General features: G+C 45.0%; 1 protein-coding gene across 7 annotated transcripts in view; it reads left to right on the plus strand.

The window, feature by feature from the left end:
* Positions 1–12,152, plus strand: part of TNIK (TRAF2 and NCK interacting kinase) — a 289,071-nt gene extending 276,919 nt beyond the window's left edge. For 6 of the 7 annotated variants that reach the window (XM_082223878.1, XM_082223882.1, XM_082223879.1 and 3 more), the window contains 5 exons: positions 1,187–1,287; positions 4,419–4,568; positions 4,907–5,066; positions 5,328–5,467; positions 5,729–12,152. In XM_082223878.1, coding sequence (XP_082080004.1) covers positions 1,187–1,287; positions 4,419–4,568; positions 4,907–5,066; positions 5,328–5,467; positions 5,729–5,812 — 635 coding nt within the window. In that variant the 3' untranslated portion in view covers positions 5,813–12,152. Of the gene's footprint in view, positions 1–1,186; positions 1,288–4,418; positions 4,569–4,906; positions 5,067–5,327; positions 5,468–5,728 lie in introns of those variants that run through there. The other variant, XR_014220092.1, reaches the window with a different exon arrangement.
* Positions 12,153–23,571: the final 11,419 nt, after the last annotated feature.

A 23,571-nucleotide genomic window follows, 5' to 3' on the forward strand; every position in this document is an offset into this window, starting at 1 on the left:
AAAGTCAACCACCAGCTAGAGCTTTGTATTGCTTCACATCATCTGAAAGGCAAAGCTTTTCAAGCCAATCACTTTGTATATTCAGCAGCCAGTCACCAAGTGTTCATGTATGAATTACTATATTCACCTTATATATGCGGCAGTTTTGTGCCTAATGTTTCCCAGTGGACATAACTAATATAAGACTCCCATATGCTTTTAGTACCAGAACAAGAATTTGCACAAATGTCAGCTATATCATATCAAAAGCTGGGTAGTAGCCAGTGTGCTCCAGTAACGGTATGAAACCCCCTGTGATCCAGCAGTGAAATAAATTATTTTTCCTGGTATTGGATGGCAAATAAGGGTGTATTTATTGCCACGGTCCTAAATGATTACATTTCAAAATATTACTTGAAGTCTTTAATTTTATGTATATTCACTCAACACAATTAAGTTATTGAGGTTATGCTTCTTGATTAATTGTTCTTTGTTGAAAAGTGCTAGAGAATAGCTGTGAAAACGGAACATTGCAAAAGTTTTAATGCTTAAGAAAGAAAAACATACCATGCAATCATTTTCCTTTTGGCTTAGCTGGCTAAAATCTGGTAGATCAAAATTTGAATCAAATGTCCTCTTTTATATGTAGATGATTAATAAATTTTACTTAACAAATACTATATTTTCAACTTGGCATTTAAAGAAAGTTTTGAAGTATCACAGTCCTAGCTTAAAATATTTATTTATTCATTTATTTATTACAAGGATAGTAGGGAAGGGTCACATTGCCATATTATTCATCTCAAATCCTGTGAGGTTAGTTTCCTCCCAGACACGCATGCTCTTTCCAAAATACCTGCACTTGCGTTGGTGGTGGTGAGTCTCTTCCGAACTACTGTCGTAATTGGAAGCATGAGTGCCACCATCTTTAATTTGCTGCAGTGGTGGTGTGGCAGCCATGCTGTGTCACATACATGCAAGCAAACACAAGATGGCTGCCCCTGTAGCTAGAAAGCACCATCCAGAACTGTGAAGAACCTCAAATGAGTCCAAACTATCAGGGGAATTTGCCATTTGGCCTGTTCTTAAAGACAATAATACTTCCACTCACAATATGGTTTCAGCAGCTCTCCCTTAAGATTAAATCATTCGGTTTTGTCTTGAGTGAATTGGATGTTTTAAAAATTTAGTTTTATTTCAATTTTAGTGAAATATGAGAGAATCAAGTTCTTGGTGATTGCCTTAAAGAATGCTGTAGAGATATATGCTTGGGCTCCTAAACCATATCACAAGTTTATGGCATTTAAGGTATGTTTTGTGTTGTTACAAAAATATTAGCATTATTCATACATTTGTTCATGTTTTTTATCACAGATAAGAAAATCTGTCATTCACTTCTGTTATCTATTCATCTGTGGCATGACAAGGAACTTAACCTATATCTCTCTGTGTGGCAAACCTCTGCAAAATTATTAGAGCTGGTTCTCATTCCCATGTTAGACATACCAGCATATTCACAAAGACCACAGATGGTTAGGAACCAGTTCAGATGTGTTTATAGAACAACAACATCCTGGTGCCCGCTAGAAGTTTGGGACGACAACTCCTATCAGCATAGAGGGCTGGGGCTTATGAAAGTTGCAGTTGAAAACATCTAGAAAGCTCCAGGTTGGGGAAGGCTGGACTAGAGCCACTGTGTGATGCAATCTACCCTGACCACCAGGTGGGCCTGTCCTGCCAATGGGCCTACAAGTCTATGAGGAATCTCAACTAAAGCATCCATGACAGATGGCCATCCAACCTCTGCTTAAAAACCTCAGAGGGAGTCCATTCCACTATCAAAACAGCTTTCTCTCAGAAAGTTCTTCCTGGTATTTAGACGGAATCTCCTTTCTTGTAACTTGAATGCCATTGGTTCAGTTCCTGTTGTCCGGAGTAGGAGAAAACAAGCTTGTTCCATCTTCCATGTGACAGCCCTTTAGATATTTGAAGATGGCTATCGTCAAGGCTTGGTTTCCAGACCCTTGATCATCTTGGTCACCTCTGCACATGTTCCATCTTGTCAATATCCTTCTTAAATTGTGGCACCCAGATGTAATTTCTACATTCCAGTCATGAGTCTCACCCCACCAGGTTTCAGTAATGCCTACCAGGTCATATTTGCCATCCTGTACTAAAATCTCCAGCTCATCTTGCTTGTTTCCCATACTCTGCATTTGTGCAGAGAGAAATGAAACCACAAATCGTTCCCTCCAGTTGCTTCCTTCTTGTAGTTTCCTGCCCTTTAGCAGGCTTCTGGAGCACCACCTCAGTTTCCTGTGCATCAATGAAGCTATAAGCCCCACTGCTGCGTGCTCTTTTGTCATCAGTATTGTTTTCTCCCTGCCCTCATGATTTAGTGTAATCTCCAGATCAACTTTGTAAGACACTTAGCAAACACATTTTTGCCAGCCGCTGTGAGATGCAACCCATCTCTTACCAAAAGTCTTTCCTTAAGGAAACGGACACCATGGTCCAAGAAGCCAAACCTTTCCTGATGCACAGCCAGTGGTTTACTTCCAGTATTTTCCTCTCTCTTCCCGGGCCACAACCTTCAACAGAAGCGAGTGATGAAAAAGCCACCTGTGCCCCAAGGCCCTTCATCTTCCTACACAGAGTCTCATAGTCCCTTGCTATATGTTGAATGCTGTGTCTGGCAGTATTGTTGCACCCAACCCACATGAATCAGAAGGAAGGGGTTGTGGTCAGTGGGTTTTATAAGACTTGGCAACTTCTGTGTCATAATGTGAAATTTTACACCTGGGAGACAGCATACCTCCTGGGACATCCTGTTACCTCCACACACAGCTACCTCTGTCAGCTGTCATCACCACATATCTCTTCCTCCTCCGGGAGTGACAGATATCGTTCTGAACGCTGTACCTCCCACAGCCATCTCTGTGTGTTCGGAGGTTTGCAACCGCTGTCCTTGTTCCTCTGGCCCAGAATCGGTGTCCAAGGTGAGGGCATGGAATCAATTTTGCAGCTTCAGTGACACAGCATGGCTCCTGACAGTCCTGCTTCTGTGTGTCACGTTCTTCCAGGGGTTCGTCTCCTGCAATGGGTGATCTTCCTCCTCCTCCCTAGTGACACCCCCCTCCCTACATCACTCTGTTCAGGACAGTCCATTCTGCTCTAGCGAGAAATTCCTCATCTTGCCTGATAGCTTGGATAGGTGTGCCTCAAATTGATGTACCTTCTCTTCCAGCAAGACAGCCAGCTTGCACTTCCTGCTGGTGTAGTTTTGTTCATTCTCAGGCAGGAAGATAAACATGGCACAGAGTTACAGTTCCCTGAAGAAGCTCCCTCATCCTCAGTGTCTCTTGGTTTTGTGTACACAGTGAGATAGCACTCCGGGCCTTCTTCTCAAATTGTCCTCGCAAATGCCCCTGTTTGCAAGTCTTGGTCATGAGTTTCCAGAGGCTGCAGTCAGCTAAATAGAATTGCCGCTGGCTGCTAACTTCTCCCCCAAGTCACTTCCTCATTCAGCCTTCCTTCCTCTCAGCAGTAGTACCTCCCCCTCAGACCATGTGCTCTACCAGAGCACACAGCCACAAACCACAACAGCTCAGACAACCAACCAGCCTTAATCCCAAAGACACAACCTCACTCTTCAGTTTCCTCCACTGGTCATTCGCAGTCGCCCCTGTTTACAAGTCTCAGTCGCAAGCTCCTGGTCACAAGCTTCACCACAATTGCAATCAGATTTAACCCTGTTTTACTATGTGTTGGGTTCCAGCCCTGATGCTTCCTAACTTTTTTTAAAAAAAATTAAATGCAAATATAAAAATAATTCTACTGAAATAGGCATGCTGACAGAAAGGGTTAATCCAGGGTTTGGATGCAAGATTCAGGGGGTTCTAATGTCCATCTCAAAGAAGAGGTGAGCTTTACAAATCTTGAATTCTTTGAAACTTGAATTAAATTCAAAATCAGGGAACAATTCCTGGATTATCCCTCTCCTAGCCGTCCTTGCAATCACCGCCACCCCTTTCAAATTCCATTCATAAGCTGGGCTGGTAGCACCAACAATTGGAGTGGTACAGCCACAAGGAGAAGGAAGTCTCTCACTTCTAATCCCGCCTGGTGCTTTGTGCATTGCGTAAGAGCGTACCAGGACAAAAGCCCTCAGGTGCACTTGGGAAATGTAGTTCCTGCTGCTTAAAAATTAAAAAGCCAAACATTCCACTGACACTTTTCATCTTCTTGTAAAATACCAACAGGTGAAGAGCTAAATCAAATTCCCAAAATGTGTGAAAGATAACATAGACAGCAAAAGCAACGAGGACACATTTTTAAACAGCAAATATAAAAAACTCTTGTTCTTACCATAGCATGCTGTGCATTTATTTCATTCCCCCCCCCCCATACCACAAAATTGACTGGGGGTTTTTTAAAAGTCTTTTGCAGATCTCCAGCACAAACCATTGCTTGTTGACCTCACAGTAGAAGAAGGTCAGAGGTTAAAAGTCATCTTTGGATCGCACACTGGTTTCCATGTTATCGATGTGGATTCGGGGAATTCATATGATATCTATATACCATCTCATGTGAGTCTGAGGCAGCGTGGTGGTGCTCTGCAAACTTGATTATACAGTATGTATAATGTCTATTGAAATAGGTTCCTTGTTAAATTTCCTTTTTGGTGGGCACACCGTAATGCGTAATTTGGTGAGTTTCTCACATTGCTGAGGAGAAGGCTGCTTTGCCATGAGTTGTCCAGGAACCCGCATGTTGTATGGGCTAAATCTGTTTATGGGTTGGTAGCAAACGTTGGTTTGACAGTTTTCTGGGAGAAGTTGGCAAATGCTGAAGAGAGCTGGTCTTTCTTTGTTGTCCTGTAAACTTGATTTAATGCTGATTTTGGGGGGTTCTGTTCTGTACGCAGATTCAGGGCAATATCACACCTCACGCCATTGTCATCTTGCCCAAAACGGATGGAATGGAGATGCTTGTGTGCTATGAGGACGAAGGAGTGTACGTTAATACCTATGGACGCATAACGAAAGACGTGGTACTCCAGTGGGGAGAAATGCCCACTTCAGTGGGTATGTCAGTTCTTCCTCTTCTCCTTAGCTGTCAATAAATTCAGTGTGAAGTGAGAATCCTAAGCTGCAGTTGGCTATTTTTCTAGATAATGTAGTCCTCTGTGTTTCCTGTGATGAAACCATCTGTGGCTTGAACCTCCAGCCTTAGGACATAATCTTTTAGACATGGTAACTTCCTGCCAGGTGTGGCACATGGTAAAAGCTGCCTTGGCCCAAATGTTTTCAGTAAGAATGGGTTGCCATTTTTTTGTTTTATTTCAGCCTACATCCACTCCAATCAAATAATGGGCTGGGGCGAGAAAGCGATTGAGATACGATCGGTGGAGACTGGGCATTTGGACGGAGTATTCATGCACAAGCGTGCTCAGCGGTTAAAATTTCTATGTGAAAGAAACGATAAGGTAGGTCTGCTCTCAGAGCTGCGCAGAGAATGATCTGGAAACAACTGATGGGAGAGCATTTGATGCCCCTTGTAAAAGCAATGTGGTCAAGCCATTAATAATGTTTTTAACACCTACTCTGAGACAAAAAAACCAAGATAAGATATGACATAACAAATAAGCAAAATGTGTGACTGAATGAGGAAATTAAATACACCCCATTTACAAGTTCGTATGATGATTTTACAGTTTAATAGATGAGGATATTTCCTTCCCAAACAGGTATTTTTCGCCTCGGTGAGATCTGGAGGAAGTAGTCAAGTTTTTTTCATGACACTCAACAGAAATTCCATGATGAACTGGTAACAAAAGGGCCCTCGGGTGCTGACTTTGACACCAAGATTTTTTTAAGTTTGAAGAGCATTGGAACGTGTGGACTAACACTGTAGAGGCAGGTGAAGAAGATAATTGTGGAACACGTTGCTTCCTTCTGTGAACACACTCGCACTCACGCAGACACGCTCCAAGAATACGACACACCTTTCTTGTTGTGGTTTAGGAATGGAGGTTTACTCAAGGTCACAAGAATGCAACACTGTATTTGGGCAGAGATGGACAAATGCGCAAGAGGTTTAGCAGAATAAATCTCTTGGAAGTCTTCAGCTGAAACTGTGATAGAGCTGTGGGTCACACAATTTCATTTTGTTTTTTAAACATTTTCCTTGTCCCTCTATTTGTACAAATGGGGACAGATCTAAGTGTCAAGCGGAGTCTCTGTTTTTAATTTTGTCTGCCTGCTAGCATCAAATATATAGTATGTTGTAAGGTTACCAATTAAAACTGGTGAGAGACAGCACAATAAATGTATCATTTTATCTTTGTGTTGGGAGGCTTTAACCATAGAGATGGTTAACTTTTGTAAAACCTTTTGCCTTTTCCAACATTTCTGTGTTAGTTTTGCAAACAGGTCGACAAATTTCAAACGAGAGAATGAATTAGATCTCCCCCCCCCCGAACCCTTCCTTTTGGGAAATCTATTCTAAATGGCTAACCGACTAGCCTTAGATTATTATACAGTCAAGGTACAAGTATATTTTTCTTGTCAACCTGTCAATCTATACTTCAGTATGGATCTTCATATAATGGTGCTCATTGAGAGAAAAAGCAGTGCCATCCTTGGCAATCATTCCCAACTTTGGCCTTAGCATTTTCTTGCCTTCCTCTAAAGCTGTAATATGGAAAGTCTCACAATAAAATTGCAGGTTGAGAAACGAATTGAACTAGAGCAAGATTCTGAAGATTGACTGGAAAGTGTACCTAACTGCATCCAACTTGAATGCATTGAGCCTAGGTCCAACCTACTCTGTACAGTTGTACTTTGCTTTTCGGGGAAGGGGCGGGGATGATCCTTGTAGATACTGGTGTGTGTTTTTTCCCTTCATGAAAATCTCCAGGAGCCAACAGCATTTAATCCTTTGGAAGACGGAAGCCCCAATTGTTGATGGACATTCGCCCACTTCCTTGTCTGATGGTGTCCTGTTTTCCAAATATGAAAAAAACTTCATGAGATCTTCATCCCATGGTGCAAAGAATAGGAACATTGCAAAAGTGAGAGATAGCAGATTGGAAGGACAGTTTTGTTGGCCTAGAACCTGACACTTAGATTCATATTTCTGCCCATCCCTCTTTGCTGCCCACCTATATAGTGAACACCAATATGTGTGCAGATGTATGTATTTAGTTGGGGTTAACCTGTGTCCTTATATGCTTTGTTTGAATTATTTCCAGTTTTAAGGAAGTTATGTGCAACATTTCTACTATCGCCAAGCATGGATTCCCCATTAGTCTATGGATGTAACATAATTGGATCTGTGTTGCTGTTTTTAACCTACCTCATTTTATTTTTGTTTCAATTAGCTTTTCCTCATTAGCTCCAGCAGACACCCAGGGAGTTTGACTGGCCAGCTTCAAAGTATTAAACAAGAACAGTGTCTTAAGTAATTAGCAGTGTTTGGCCAGTTCAGGCCTCTTTAAAAAAGCAGAAAAGGACTCTCACGCTGCCTTCTTCCAGTTTTTCCTTCAGTGGTTCCACAGTTCCTGTTGTACAGGCCAATTGATACCGCCAATGGCCACAATATGCGTTGGCTGCCAGCAGATTTGTAATAGGGTTAGAATCATGCCAATGTACGGCTGACATGAACTAGAGCCATGTTACGGAAGCCGCCATAATTCGCCCAATCACAGTGGCTCAGAAAGAGTCGCTATAACTGTGCCAATCCCAGGGGCTGTGTGTACAGCCTCAACATGGAGACATGATCCCGGCTGGCTTGCCACAATCTTCCTTCTTTGTGTGTTCAACCTGAAGGGAGCCCACATTGGTCCCCTACCCCATGCCCTACCTCACTACTTAATGATACACTGGTGTATCAGGCTAAGTTTGCTTCTCTGTAGGAGTTGAGCCCAGTTGGAGTCTTGCTATGATGCAACTATCCAAGTCTGCCTGCTTGAACAGTGCACCCTTATCTTGCTTCTTACACCAATTTCCCTTTAAGATCTCCTTGTGTTTGGTGGCTCTCCCCAAAAAGAAATGGGGCAGGGAGAATCATTGGCATCCATCTTTGTAGAAAGATGTCGTTTTTTGTTTCAAGCCCAGGGGTGAGGCCGCAAAGCTGGTTCCAGCCACTTGCTCCCCACTACATTCACAAAAGGGGTAATAATTAAGAGTTGTCTCCAAAACTGTTCCTACACAGAGTAGACCCATTAAATTTAATAGACGTGGCTAACGTCAGTCCATTAATTTCAGTGGGTCTGCTCCGCGTAAAACCTAGTTTGATGCAACCAACTGGATTTTTATTTTTGCCTTTGGAATCTGCAGCCCTCTTACATTAACCTCTAAACAACAAATTACTGATTTACAGTCTAAGTAAATATTTCCATTAGCTAACTTAATAAGCGTAATCTATGCATAATGAAAATGAGTAACCTCAAACAATACACTTTGACCCCATTGTTTTTTCAAAGCCTTTCCTTCCAACACAGACAAGCGTTCATCCCGTGGTCTCGCTTGCTGCTCTTGCAACGCAAGTGGCCTATTTTCAGCACCTTCCCTCCTGATAAAGCTTTTACCAAATGAATTGATGGCTGAATATTAGTTGATTCTGTTCACAACACTGGGATTTATGTAGACCCCACCAGAAGGCTAGTGCAGAGAATTGCAACACTGGGCACATAATTGTTTATGTTGCCATCTTACTGACTCCTTTACATAGATTAACAAGAACACAACCGGGTGACAGTTTAATTATTTGAGAGTTTAATTATTTGGGCTCTGAACTTTGACCAGTCTTTTTTCTCCAGTTCCTACTCCCAGCACATATGAAAGAAAATATTCTAGTTCTTTCCACATTTCTAGTATCCCAGTGAGTAATTCGTATTAATCCTTTGTATTCTGACAGGTCATGTACCATCTGCCCATCAATTCATAACAATTTTCTCTTACTGTCGTTGACAATGAAAATCTATGTGTGTTTTTTGCCAATTAAATTTTTTATTGAATTTCACCATTTTGTTTAACAAACTGACATCAAACTTAGCATCAAATTTAATACACTTTTAAAAGTTGACTCCCCGCCCTTCTTCCATGGTGTTTTTATTCTCAACCTTTTATGCTGCATTATGCTTTTATCTATTCCACAAATCCTTCATTACAATTAGAATTATTTTTCTTCCGCAGCTCATATTTCAGTCCTGCCCGCAATTCCATTTAACGTGATATTTTCCAAATTGTCCAAATAAGGGTCTCATTCTTCCATGTGAAATTCATCACTTGATCTCTTCTCTTGCTCTCACCTTTGCCATTTCCACGTAGTCCATTGTTTTCCAGAGGTATTCCCAGACTTCCACTGGAATATTCTCACCAATGTTTTGTGCGTCTTTTATCATGTAATCCTTGATCATTTGGCTTGCCCTTTTCTGAACCCCGTTGGAGGTGCAGTATCTTTTTAGAGGCTAGGCATGCAGAACTGTACACAGCTGTGCTGACACAATCAATTTATTTCACAGCCTTATGATAGTGTCAGTTTAATTTTCAGTTCTTTTCCCCATTAGTGTGTGTGTGGAGTTAGGCTTCGTTTTGCCCCCGATCTACATTTGGTGTGGGACACGGATGGCGCTGTGGGTTAAACCACAGAGCCTAGGGCTTGCCAATCAGAAGGTCGGCGGTTCGAATCCCCGTGACGGAGTGAGCTCCCGTTGCTCTGTCCCTGCTCCTGCCAACCTAGCAGTTCGAAAGCACGTCAAAGTGCAAGTAGATAAATAGGTACCACTCTGACAGGAAGTTAAATGGCGTTTCCATGCACTGCTCTGGTTCGCCAGAAGCAGCTTAGTCATGCTGGCCACATGACCTGGAAGCTGTACGCCGGCTCCCTCGGCCAATAAAGCGAGATGAGCGCCGAAACCCCAGAGTCGTCGGCGACTGGACCTAATGTTCAGGGGTCCCTTTACCTTTACCTTTACATTTGGTGACACTGAATCATATTGTCCAGTTTACTGCCCATTCACTCACTTTGGAGTGCCTCACAATCCCTTGAACAATCCACTCCTTATTTTCCCTGCAGTCATGAACGCACAGAAGGGGAGCAGCGCCATGTGTTGACTGTGCCCCTCTAGACCAAGGTCTGAAGGGGGAACCACCTGCACTTGGGGCAGGAGTTGCATGAAGTAGACCAAGCTCCCTTTCAGACCTTTGCAAGATGGTTGGAGATCAGAGGGCCATAGCTGGCCACTGAAATGGTGGGAACGTGCATTGTCAGAGGCCTCCTGATCTCCCTCCACACGTCAGTGCTCTACACAGAGTTCTAGATACGTTTTAGCACAAGAACCTCGGAATTGACAAAAGCCAGGTGTGTCCATAAACTAGACACTTAAACCTGCAAAGGTGGTGGTGGTGGGAACCCAAGAGACATTTGCCACTACAGCGTGATATAGTTCAAGATTTGTATGCCGCTTAGTCATCAAAACCTTTTAAGTGGTGTACATGAAACAATATGAGATATGCATTTAAAATACCTATTAAATCGGATGCTAAAAGCAAGTTGTTCAAAATGTAAGTAAGCAAATAAATACATAAAAAAACATGTCAAAATCACATGTTTGGATAGGCTTGCCCTAACAAACATGTTTTTAGGGGGTGCCAGAAACAGGCACCTGCCTAATAACATCAGTGAACAGGAAATTCCATAGCATATCAGAAACATTGATCCCTTGTAAGTGCAAATCAAACATTATGTGACACTTATCAAAGTACCAGATGTGCAGATCAAAGCTGTCTAGTGGGCATGTATGGGGTAAGGGGATCCTTCAAGTTTTGATTTGTTGTTTTTTTTCTGGAGGCAATTCTATACCTTAGTTAAACTGATAGAGCAGAGTTTGGCAGTATGCCCAAGCTTTTATGCACATTTCAAACCAAGAGTTACTAGTGAAGTATCAGAAGCCTCTCACATCTTACTAGTCCAGAACAATGCATCATCTATCTTGGTAACAACAATAACAGCAACAACAACAACATGGCAGTTACTGGTCAAAATGAGATGCTTTCAGAGAAAGTGCTCTGAGTGATCTGTCCTTTTCTTGTTCATGATCAACTTAACTTATTTTAATTATTAATGCATAAATTTCTGTAGCACCAAAGGGAAAGAAATCTTTTCAAAGCTGTGCACATAAAATCGAATGTTAAAAACATAAAAAGGCAAAGATCAGAAGAACATAAAATTTGGGTCACGTGTCCGGGTAAGCTTGTGTAAAAAATTATAATAAGCTGGCATCTAAAGCTGAACACGGGATTGCTGTCTAATACACAAATGCAATGCATTCCACCAGTGGGTTTTTCCTAGAAAAATAGGTGCCAGGACTGACCAGGAAGTTGTTAACAGTAAGTGTCACACTTTTTTACAACAAAAAACAATGTACCTTTCAGTACCCCCTGGAAAAAAGCACTGCATTCCACAATATAGGCCTTACTGCTCCTTGTGGCTGCCACGGCGGACAGTTAGCAAGGCTTCTCCAGCAGATTTCAAAGAATGGTCTGGGGTGTATGGAGAAAGGCAATCTTCGAGGTAGGCTATTCCCAAATTCTTTAGGGCTTTATCTGCAAACAGCAACACCTTAGGTTTGGCCTGGTAGCATATTGACTTACAGCAGTCCAAGGTTCCTTGACATTTTGAGACTTGAGGATATCTTTTTTCTGAGCACCAAGAGCCATGGATAGATCGCTCCTATGGGAATGTCTTAAGGCTTGAAACCCTTCTTTTTCTCCCCCAAAACACCATTGGCCTTTCACAACTTGCCATGCAAAATAAGGGCCAACCAATGAAGCTACAACGCCTGGGCAAAAACTCTTTGACTTGGGTCAGTTTTAAACTACTGCCTCTTTAGCTGGCTTCTTCTGTTCCCTATATGCTCCTTGTGTTTCTTCCTACTGCTGTAATGAGAGGACCACATGGGGGGGGACCCACATCTATTCAGTACATCAAATTGAGCAATAACATTTCCAACTCAGTCAAGCCACTACTTGTAACTGCTGGGGACTGGTAGGATGAGTAAGAACAAGCTTCATGGCTAATGGCAGCTGCCACCAGCTCTTTTATGTCTTTGCTGTGGTTACCTTTTAAACCGGAAGCTTCTTATTAAATTATGTTGAAAACTTGAATCGCCTGCCTGTTATATATTTCTTTCTTTCCTTAATTGGTGAGTTTCAAATACACCATTTTAAATAACTTTTGATGGGAACCTTTAGGTTGTTCGCAACCATCTGTTTTTATACAATTTGTAGAATTTCTCTGAGGAGAACAGAAGCTTAAATGTTCTTTTTCTGTGTTCCGCTTGCAAAAGTCGTAACTTTGTGATACAGAGAGCAGGGATGGGGAGAAACTCGATTCCGTTTCCACGTAAAAGCCAAACCTCTCTAATTCTGTCTTCCGGAAACAACACGCAAAACTAAAAGCAGTCGTTCTTCAAAATTCACTCTTTAAATTTTTTCAATGCAATTCTCCATTCAAGCAATGTACAGTGGTACCCCTGGTTACAAACTTAATTCGTTCCAGAGGTCCGTTCTTAATCTGAAACCGTTCTTAACCTGAGGTACCACTTTAGTTAATGGGGCCTCCCACTGCCACCACATGATTTCTGTTCTCACCCTGAGGTAAAGTTCTTAACCCGAGATAATACTTCCAGGTTAGCGGAGTCTGTAACCTGAAGTGTTTGTAACCCGAGGTACCACTGTATACAAAAATGTATAGGTTAGTGAAAATAGCGTACAGGGTGCATTGAATTGGCAAAAAATGTGTTTGGCATATGAAAGAAGTGTATTAGGAGTTAATTTGCACTCAAATGCTGACAAATTTTCATGGGGACTTTTTTTGGGGGGGGATCCACAATGATGTGGAAGTCTGGAGAACTGAACATAAGATTGGAAAAATGAGAAACCTGTGGCTCATCCACTTTCTCTCCTCCTGCTGCTTCCCCCCGGGAAAACTGCTCTTTAGCACTCAGTTGGAGCAAACAGCAATTTGGGTTTTCTCTGGATTTACATTTGCTCCGATTCATCCCTAAAGAGTGGGTTTTCCCTGGGAAAGAAGCGGAGCAAGGGGGAATCCGCTCAGACCCATGCCTAGAAAGAAGCACAAGGCAAGCAGGAAACCCTGGACCCATGCTTTCTAGGCATAAGACCAGTGGAAGAGTAGACGAGCCCCGAGAGAAACCATCGCTAATGGAGACTCAGACTTGCCCATTACATGAGTCACTTGTATCATCTCACAGGCTAAATTGAGAGAATGGGCAGTCAGGGTTAACATCCTCTCTCTCTCCTTGGCATGACAAAGTAGACTAGAACTGCCTGTTAGGAGCTCCTCAGTAGAACTGTACCATCTTCCCTTTTATCTCTTTGCCATGCAAGGGAACCTGTGTCCCTCCAGGGGGGGACAGGTGCCAACAGGCTCTTCAAGCAACTCTCTGTCTCCAACATTCCCGCTGGTGAGCCCTCTATGAAGTCTGGGCAATCGTGATGGGGACTGCTATACACAGGTAGGAACTTCCACATGGCCATACGCAGTGAGCACATGGGGTTGGGTTGGAGTTTCTCTTTCCCCACAATCCAATAATGTGGAGCAGGAGTAGGGGCTATTGCAGCACCCATCATACCATAGGTAATGTAGTTTGGGGTGTTGACAGTCGTTTTACCAAGCAGAGCATGTGGCTCAAAGGCAGCGGCAACTGGGGATCGACTCGCCATGCAAGCTACATAGGGAGATGCATTATACAAAGTCGGGCCATTAGTCCATTTAGCGCAGTGCTGTCTACCCTGACTGGCAGCAGCGCTCCAAGATTTCAGACCGGCCTCTCCCAACCTTACCTGAAGATGCCAGGGACTGAAGCTGGAACCTTCTGCGTGCAAAGGAGCTGCTGGGCCACAAAACTATCGCCCTTTTCCAGTTGAAACAACAGGAATTGCATTGTTGCTTTCAGCACCGCCGTTGCTGCACAGGAACATCAACTCTCAGCAGCTAAGGGAAAGCCCAAAATGCCTCTCCCAAGGGTCAGCCATTGCTGCTGGTGCCGTCGGCGGGGGAGGGGCAACCACTGCCATTTAAGGAAGGGCAGAGGCCAGCTTTCCATTGCCCCTGCCTTAAGGAACGTTTAATTTACACCATGCTTTATGATTCCGGCAAGATCCACAAGAGTAGCTCACAGGACAAGATTTTACAGAGATACACCCACGTGCACCCATACGCATGGTTTGCTTTTCCTTTGGATTATCATGAGTTATGATAACGTCCTTATTCCCATTACGGTTTTAGGAATGACAAGATGATCTGCAATTATGTGAATAATGGAACTGCGGCTATATGGCAAACCGGAGGGAGTACGACAAAAATAGGAAGCACGCAATGTCTGCACAATTCGGACGGTAATCTCATTGCCCCCCAAATCATCTCTTGTCTTATCTAACATAAGGGGAGGCTGAGGGGCTGAGGAGCTTAGGTGGCTGTTTAGATGCTTTCCATTAAAGGGTTTTCAAGCTGTGTTTCTGAGCATCCTCGCTTGCTTAGAAGCTGATCAGGGGCTTATCAGTGAGAGCACAGACGAGCTTTCCTGAGAAACTATCCAGCGCTAACCACCGAAATATTATGGTGGATCCCCATATGTAATTCAAAATAAAAGCAATAGTAATCCACAGGCGTTAGCCTGTGGTTTGTACATTGTGGGGGAGAACTTTGTTGGCGCAGGTACAGTTCGCAAGCTTTAACCCTAGGCTAGGCAAGTGAATTCGATCCATCATAAACTATGCAGGACTAACAGGTTCCCGTCTGTTCATTGGAGCAAGCTGTAAAAAGGTAAAGGGACCCCTGACCATTAGGTCCAGTCATGACCGACTCTGGGGTTATGGTGCTCATCTCACTTCATTGACCTCCCTGCCAATTTAAATACAGTGACTGAACTGGAGGCCCCTCGACTGACTTCAGGTCCAGTGCTGGACCATTTCGATCGAATACTCCCTGCTGATGTGGATAGATTCCTCCAAGTTGGTAAGCCCACCACCTGCCTCCTTGATCCGTGCCCGTCTTGGCTGATTAGGGAGTGTCCAGATGTTGCGCGGACTCCCCTGGTTGAAATTATCAATTTGTCTCTTGACACGGGGACATTCCCAGGGGAACTGAAGGAAGCAGTGGTATATCCACTCTTAAAGAAAACTCATTAGATCCCTTAGACCTATCCAATTACTGCCCGGTTTCAAATCTTCCATATCTGGGTAAGGTAATTGAGAGAGCGGTTGCTGAACAGCTTGGTAGGTTTCTAGAGGAAACATCGGCTTTAGATCCATTTCAGTCCGGTTTCCATCCTGGTTTTGGGACTGAGACGGCTCTGGTTGCCCTAACAAACGATCTCCATAGACAGTTGGATCAAGGCGGGTCAGGACTGGTGATCCTTTTAGATTTGTCAGCAGCCTTTGACATGGTCGATCATGATCTTCTGGACCACCGTCTCGCAGATGTTGGGATACAGGGCATAGCCCGTAACTGGCTGTGCTCTTTTATCTCTGGTCAGGGACAGAGGGTGGCACTAGGGAGGGAAATGTCGTTGCGCCACTCCTTGGTGTGTGGAGTGCCGCAGGGCGCAATCCTCTCCCCAATGCTTTTAAACATCTTTATGCGCCCCCTTGCCCAGATTATCCAGAGCTTTGGGCTCGGTTGTCACCAATATGCTGATGACACTCAGCTCTATCTGCTGATGGATGGCCACACCGACTCGGCCCCGAACACACTGACCGGATGCTTGGAAGCTGTGGCTGGATGGTTTCGTGGGAGCCGATTTAAACTAAATCCTTCGATGACAGAGGTCCTATGGCTGGGTCGGGATGGCATGGGGATGAGGGACCAACTCCCTTCTCTTGTGGGGGCCCAATTAGTGCCATTACCTTCCGTTAAGAGTTTGGGTGTAATCCTTGATGCCTCCCTTTCCATGGAGGCGCAGGTCACAACAACAGCCAAGGCGACATTTTTCCACCTTCGCCGCATCAAGCAGTTGGTCCCTTACCTTTCCCGCCCCGACCTGACCACAGTGATCCATGCGATGGTCATCTCCAGGCTTGACTACTGTAATTCGTTCTACGTGGGGCTGCCCTTGAAGCTGTCCCAGAAACTCCAGCGGGTGCAGAATGCTGCAGCGAGGCTCCTCATGGGGTCTCTGCCATGGGAGCATATTCACCCAGTGCTTTTCAAGCTGCATTGGCTCCCGGTGGAGTACAGGGTCAGATTTAAGGTGCTGCTTTTGACCTTTAAAGCCCTTCACGGCCTAGGACCCTCGTACCTACGGGACCGCCTCTCCTGGTATGCCCCACGGAGAGCCTCAAGGTCCAAAAATAGCAACACCCTAGTGGTCCTGGGCCCTAAGGAAGTTAGATTGGCTTCAACCAGAGCCAGGGCCTTTTCAACTCTGGCTCCGGTCTGGTGGAACGCTCTGCCTCATGAGACCAGGGCCCTGCAGAATCTGATTTCTTTCCGCAGAGCCTGTAAGACAGAGTTAATTTTGTTTTTAACTTGTAATCATTTAACTTGTTTTTATTATTGCTTGTAAGCCGCTCTGAGCCCGGCCTTGGCTGGGAAGGGCGGGGTATAAATAAAAATTATTTTTATTATTATTGGCTGAGGGAGCCGGCATACAGCTTCCGGGTCATGTGGCCAGCATGAGTAAGCCGCTTCTGGCAAACCAGAGCAGCGCATGGAAACGCCATTTACCTTCCTGCCAGAGTGGTACCTATTTATCTACTTGCACTTCGACGTGCTTTCGAACTGCTAGGTTGGCAGGAGCAGGGACCAAGCAACGGGAGCTCACCCTGTCGCGGGGATTCGAACCGCCGACCTTCTGATCAGCAAGTCCTAGGCTCTGGTTTAACCCACTGAACCACCCGTGTCCCTCGGAGCAAACTGTAGGCCCCTTCAAATGCCACACGGGCAGAAGCTGCACTGTGGTTACTTCTCATGCCACCATCACTCCCAGGAAGGCATGGGAAGAAGACGCAACAATGGAAGGCCTCCGAAATCCAATAGGAGAGAGACACTACTGCACACTGATATCATGAAAAGCAGGGCCCCTGTCCTAGTGACATACCCAAAATACAAACCCTGGGCGGGGAATGGGGGGGGGCTTGGTTTCTCTTACAGTTGTGGAACATATTCCGGTGGAAGAAGACAATGCTATTTTCTCTTCTGCAGCATGAAGCAACACCTGATAGCAGCAGTTTTCTTCACAGCAAGTGGGGACATGCTCTAAAAATACCACGCTTCACACAGTTAATTTAGGTTTCCCGGTTGCAAAGCAGAGCGCTAGATGCAATTAACGTCTTTAGTAGTGGGAAGGGGCTCTTTATCTTTCTTTCCCCCTTTTCGCTTTGTTAAATGGTGCTATATTTGGGGAATTTGTTTCGCCTCTCCCCTCTTCTAGCATCTGAAATGTAAAAAATAAAATAAAATTGGTAGTATCAGATTCGAAGGTATTTAGCTTCTGAAGCCAGTGGTGTAAGCGGTTAAGGTCAGGCTAGGATGGGGAAGGACTGGATTCAACACACACCCACACACCCGTCATGTACCCCACTTGTGACCTGCTTGTGGAACTTAGAAGCATGCGGGAGATGTTAACAGAGAAATCTGAGGGCTCCCTTGGACAAAAAAACAAGGACACCAGCCAGGAATACCAGAGCAAAACAGCTTGGTCTTTATTGAAGACTGTCGCGACAGGACTCCCACCTGCCACAAGGTGGAACAAGATGGAAGCCCCAAACAAAAGAGAACCCAAACTTTTATTAGCTGCTAATCCCCATGTTACACCCCCCCCAAACTACATCACTTATACATCACAGTTACATCATAAAAGGGGAGGTCTGGTGGCAGTAATCTGAGCATCCTGGACCCTGCCCCATAGTTCCCCTTACCCTCCACCAGACGCCCATCAAGTGTAACAAAAATATATATTTACATTTCCCTGTTTCCCAGCCAAGTTAACCACACCCTTTTGTCTTCATCTGGGTTTGTTATTTCTGGAATGGCTACCTGTCTGGCACTCAGGTATCAGGATGCCAGGGATTATCACTTAGGCAGAGGAGCTGCTGAGTAGCTGAGCTCACATGTCTATATGAATTTCTGAAGTTTTCCAGTGAGGCAGTACCTAGATACATTTATCAGTGAATTCTTACATTTGGTATCGTGCAGCAAAGGCCCTTTGAATAGATAGGAAGAAACTGCGATGAAGTGTTATGTGGGGACAAATCACAAGTCACAAAAGTGATTGTGCTGGTTTTGGTAGTGGGCTGCACGTGCATGATATCTGCTGGAGGGGCAACCCCCCCAGCCTATACATAAATTCCTGCAACAGAGGCAAAATATGCTGCCATCAGTAGTACCCTTTGTCTTGGTTATTGCTGTAGCCTCTCACAGGGTCCGAGCCAGCTCCTCCCATGCTTACTAGGCCTGCTGCCACTTTCTTCCTGGAAAACCCACTCTCTAGCCCCAAATCAGAACAAGCACAATCAATCCAAGGAAAAACCAGCCGACTCCAATTCGGTGCCAAAGATCAGGTTTCCCTTGGGGAGAGTGGCAAGCAAGTGGAAATGTGGGTGAGCCCTCAATCACCATAGCACAAATAAGCCCTCAGCTTACATCTATGGGGAGATAGACGCAAAAGAGGGCAGGAAATTTATGCCGTCATAGGATATTTTGCATTTGGCGACTTCTTATATAGGCTGCCATAGGCCTGACTCCCTCTGTTCGGTCCTGGGTCTGAGCTCCTTCTTTGGAGTGGGAGCTGAGAACTCTTTTGCAGAAGAAAACAATTTCCAAGAAGGACTTCTCTTATTTGAGACTGCGTTCCAAAAAGGCTCCCTGGCCCAATATTGTAAATAAGTGCAGCACAACTGTCCCAAAAAAGACCCAGTGTCTGATCTGCACACCCCAGTGAAGAAATATTTTGACTGACTGGTGTTTTCCTGCTCTTAGGAGCAAATGGGAAGCAGCCTAACACCACCATTGCTCCATAAGAAGGTGGGAAATAATTAATTACACTGGTCCTGAAATATCCCAGCCTTGTAAATGGACTGAGAATGTTTACTGCAAATGACAAAAGCTTCAATCCTAAGAATCAATAAAAAGAAAAGGGGGTAGGGAGTTTGGATTTACTCCGTAAGGCCCTTTTATCAGTTGACCTGAACCCGTGTTCTGATAATAACAATGGGCAACCTATACTACAAAGGGACAGAATATTTGCTTTTATGGGGAATCAGCCCCTGATTCTACTAAGGTTCCATTTAAGCCTTACGGTACAGTCTGTTTGTTATTTCCGTAAGTATAGTAGAGTCAGAGGTCACTGACCGCTATATATTTTTCCTCTTAGAGTTTTTCATGGAGTTTACTGCCCCTTGCTGCCCCAGTACAGGAAACTCTCCATTTGCGCACATTCGGCATGTGTGCAACCACTAACACATGCGCAGTTTTCGGCACCAGAAGGGGGCGGGGCCCAGAACGCAACGGGCTGATACACATCTAGCTCATGCGCATGATGCCTCGGAACGCAAGCTGCCTGTATAACAAAATGCCAGCATATTTCAGGGTGGGACAAAGCGGTACGACTTGAATGATACTGCAAAGACCACATCTGGCTACCCATGTGGAGCCTTTGCAACATGTCCCTCTCCACACTCCATGTGGGGTTTAAGACAGCCTATCAAAATGTGGCTTAAATGTACATGAAATGCTACCTGCCTTGGCCAAAATTGTGTGGTCGATTCACAGACAATTATCTAAGAGTGGATCACCGGGTGCAAGGTGGGTGGGCATGGCTGAATCAGCCTCATGGGCCAAATGGGGAAGCCTGCCAGACCTAATTTGGCCTGGAGGTTCCCTGCTGCTGCTCTGGATGAATCCTATCTGAAGAGGAGTGCATGCATACCAATCCCTGCTGAAATAAGAGCATGGCGATGACATCTGACAATATGGCCTGTCCTTAATGCGCTGAGGGAAACTCCACGAATGAAGGCAGCTGAATGCACATGACTATTGATTCATGCCATTTTTGAAACACCGATGGAGCCACACGAAAGCCATCGCTGAGTCACAAGGGGGACATTCGCCGAAAATCTTCCCGACAACATCTTGCACAAGGCAGATAATATTTCAAAGTCCTTATCTGGGGACGTGCTCTGGGATGCTGTTGTGCAGCTTAAAGGGGACCCAAAGTCCAAAAATCTTGCAGCAAATTAATCTTCTGGCAGCCAAGCCATAATTCCTCAAGGGAGATGGTGGGTAGTGGAGGAGAGGGGAGAGAAAGTCAATAGGCAGGTACGTGAAGGATAGGAGAGAACCATCTGACAGAGATCTTTTGCAAGAGAGGAAGAAAAGTACAGCACTACATTGAACAGCCGGCACTCAGCATTGTCTGATTCCGGGGTGGCCCAATCCCTTTGGCACAGTGGGGATTAGCAATGCAAGCTGAATAATGAACAGGGACTTGGGAGAATAGTTAAGGATATTTGTTTGGCTAATTGCAGTTTGAAAACTGTGCCCCCAACATCTCCTGGAAAGGACACCCTGGAGGGTGTTTCTTGGAAAGGACATTGAACAACTGCTGTGGGCAGGAAACCCTTGTGAGACCATCTCTGGTGCCATTATAAAGGCAAAAGGACCCCTGACCATTAGGTCCAGTCGTGACCGACTCTGGGGTTGCGGCACTCATCTCACTTTACTGGCCGAGGGAGCCAGTGTACAGCTTCCGGGTCATGTGGCCAGCATGACTAAGGCGCTTCTGGCGAACCAGAGCAATGCACGGAAACACCATTTACCTTCCCGCCAGAGCGGTACCTATTGATCTACTTGCATTTGATGTGCTTTCGAACTGCTAGGTTGGCAGGAGCAGGGACCGAGCAATGGGAGCTCACCCCATTGCGGGGATTCAAACAGCCAACCTTCTGATCGGCAAGCCCTAGGCTCTGTGGTTTAACCCACGGCGCCACCCGTGTCACAATATAAGTGATTATAAGCCAATATAAGTGATGCCTTTTAATCAATACATTTATTTTGAGTAGATGCAGCTGTAGCTTTCTGCGGGTAGCCAAGACAGCACTAAGCAAGCATCACTTCAGTGCCAGGATCATTGCCTTTACTCCCCCTCCTCCCAGTGTGCTCCCCATGTCCTCCTCCCATCTGCTCTGGAGGCTTTGTGAACCCTCTTATTTAGGGGGTGCACCCCCCCATTCCTATTCAAGAGCCTCTGGCAGAAGTGCTTTGTATCATCTCCTGCTTGACCCTTCCAAACTGATGGGGAAATGTGGAGGGCGGAACATAAGCTTGAAGCAAATGAGTAACTAAGAGAAACCAAAATGACGCATTTGTCATTCCTGCCTATGAGGAATGGTGGATAGAGCTGGGTATGTTTAGCCCAGAGCAGAGAAGGGAGACAGGATAGCAGCCATTAAATAACTGGAGGGCTGCCATCCCAAAGATGCAGCAGATATGGTCTCTCATGCTCCAGAGGGCAGTAGAACCAGTGGCTGGGAACTGCACAGATTCAGATTTTGGGTAGCAATTAGAAGAGATCGGCTTGCAGTATCACCAGCCAATGAGTATACCACTTACGTGTCAAGATTGCTTCTAAGAACTATAAAACCAAACCATTATTAAAATGCACAGTAATATTAAAACATATCTAATTGAAATATGCAATTAAAACAGTGGAAACAAAGTTAAAACATTAAAACCAGAATTCAGTTCAGGGGAATGCTTGCCTAAGCAGGAGCCGACAGAACGCCAATGCTGATGGCATCTCTTGTGTTTCTGAAGGATGGCCTAAGCAACAACAGCACTGGTGTCACCAGTGATAAAGCTCAACTCTGCGTTACCACAGTAAGTAATCATCAGGCCACAAGGAAACTAACCAGGTTCCATTAGCTGATCGTAGTGCCCTTATTGGGCAATGAAGAGAAAGATGGTAACCTTGTCCAGAGTTATTTAGGGCTTTGCCGGCTCCCTCGGCCAATAAAGCGAATGAGCGCCACAACCCCAAAGTCAGTCACGACTGGACCAAATAGTCAGGGGTCCCTTTACCTTTACCTATGGAAGTAGCAGAACATTCAAACCGGGTCAGTAGCTGATAAGCAGCCAGTGCAGGTACCTCAGCACTGCCATGATCTGAGCCCCATCAGGAGCACCACTCACTGCCTGAGCCATGGCATTAAGCCAAAGAATCGGAGATGTTCAACAATGGCACCGACTGCCTCAGGAATGTGATAGTTCCATCCTGCATTATGGATCCTGAATAGGAAACTGGAGGACATGGCCATGAAATTCCCATCATGGTGTACTTTGGGCTTTTAAATTTCAGCAGCACTCTGTGCAACACCAAAATTCTGGGCAGGGGATTCTTGCCTTCCATTCTACATTATCATTGCAGTGCTCCTTGAGGTACCCTCTCAGCTCAGGACCCTGAGCAGACAAACCTTGTCACCCTCTCCTAAATCCACTTCTGATTCCCATTCAACTCTGATTACGTGGCGTTTTTGTGTGTGCATTGACATTCATCTACACTCCAGAGTCCGGATCCAGCCACCTTCCCAGTCAGAGTTTTAACATCTAGAGAACATCTAGAGGCATGCATGTGAAGCCTGAAGAACTGTAGTGTCTCTATCCGTGCATGTAAACTAATACTTTTTTCAAAAAAAATGCACCTTCAAGAACCCTACCTCCAAAAAATAAGGCACTCTTCCTGCAGTCAGTTCCTAGGAAACATAGACTGTTCCAGGTAAGCAATGATGGCAGGAGGAGTTTGTGTAAAGTGCAATTTCAAGGGAAGATGGCTGCGCTAAAAACTCGATAGTCAAAAGAAGCCTCTAACATTGCCGCTTCCTGAGCTTTGTGCCCAGTGCATGTCTCAGTTAAAAAATACTGCTCCTGCCTGGCCATGCAGATCCAGCCGAGTTTATTGCTTGTAGTTTCCCGACTGTAGCAAGAATTAATAATCAGCAGATGAGAGAGCTCATTTAAGGCGATCAAATTCCAATCGCAAGTACAGATTGAATCACAAGCTTTCGTGCCAAGTTAATATTTGTGCTAATAATGAAGTCCACCTCAAGGCCATCAAAGCTATTAATTTGATTTTGTGCTGTAAACTTTGGCTGTGCAGTCCACATCCAGTAGCGGCTGGGTGCAATCTCAGTTTTCCTCTGCAGCATCTAATACAGTAATAAACTAATATTAGGTAAAGGTAAAGGTACCCCTGCCCGAACGGGCCAGTCTTGACAGACTCTGGGGTTTGTGCGCCCATCTCACATCTATAGGCCGGGGGCCAGCGCTGTCCGGAGACACTTCTGGGTCACGTGGCCAGCGTGACAAGCTGCATCTGGCGAGCCAGCGCAGCACACGGAACGCCGTTTACCTTCCCGCTGGTAAGCGGTACCTATTTATCTACTTGCACCCGGGGGTGCTTTCGAACTGCTAGGTTGGCAGGCGCTGGGACCGAGCAGCGGGAGCGCACCCCGCCGCGGGGATTCGAACCACCGACCTTTCGATCGGCAAGCCCTAGGCGCTGAG

The sequence above is a fragment of the Podarcis vaucheri genome (genome assembly GCF_965113315.1).
Source record: "Podarcis vaucheri genome assembly, chromosome: 5".
NCBI classification, from domain to species: Eukaryota; Metazoa; Chordata; class Lepidosauria; order Squamata; family Lacertidae; genus Podarcis; species Podarcis vaucheri.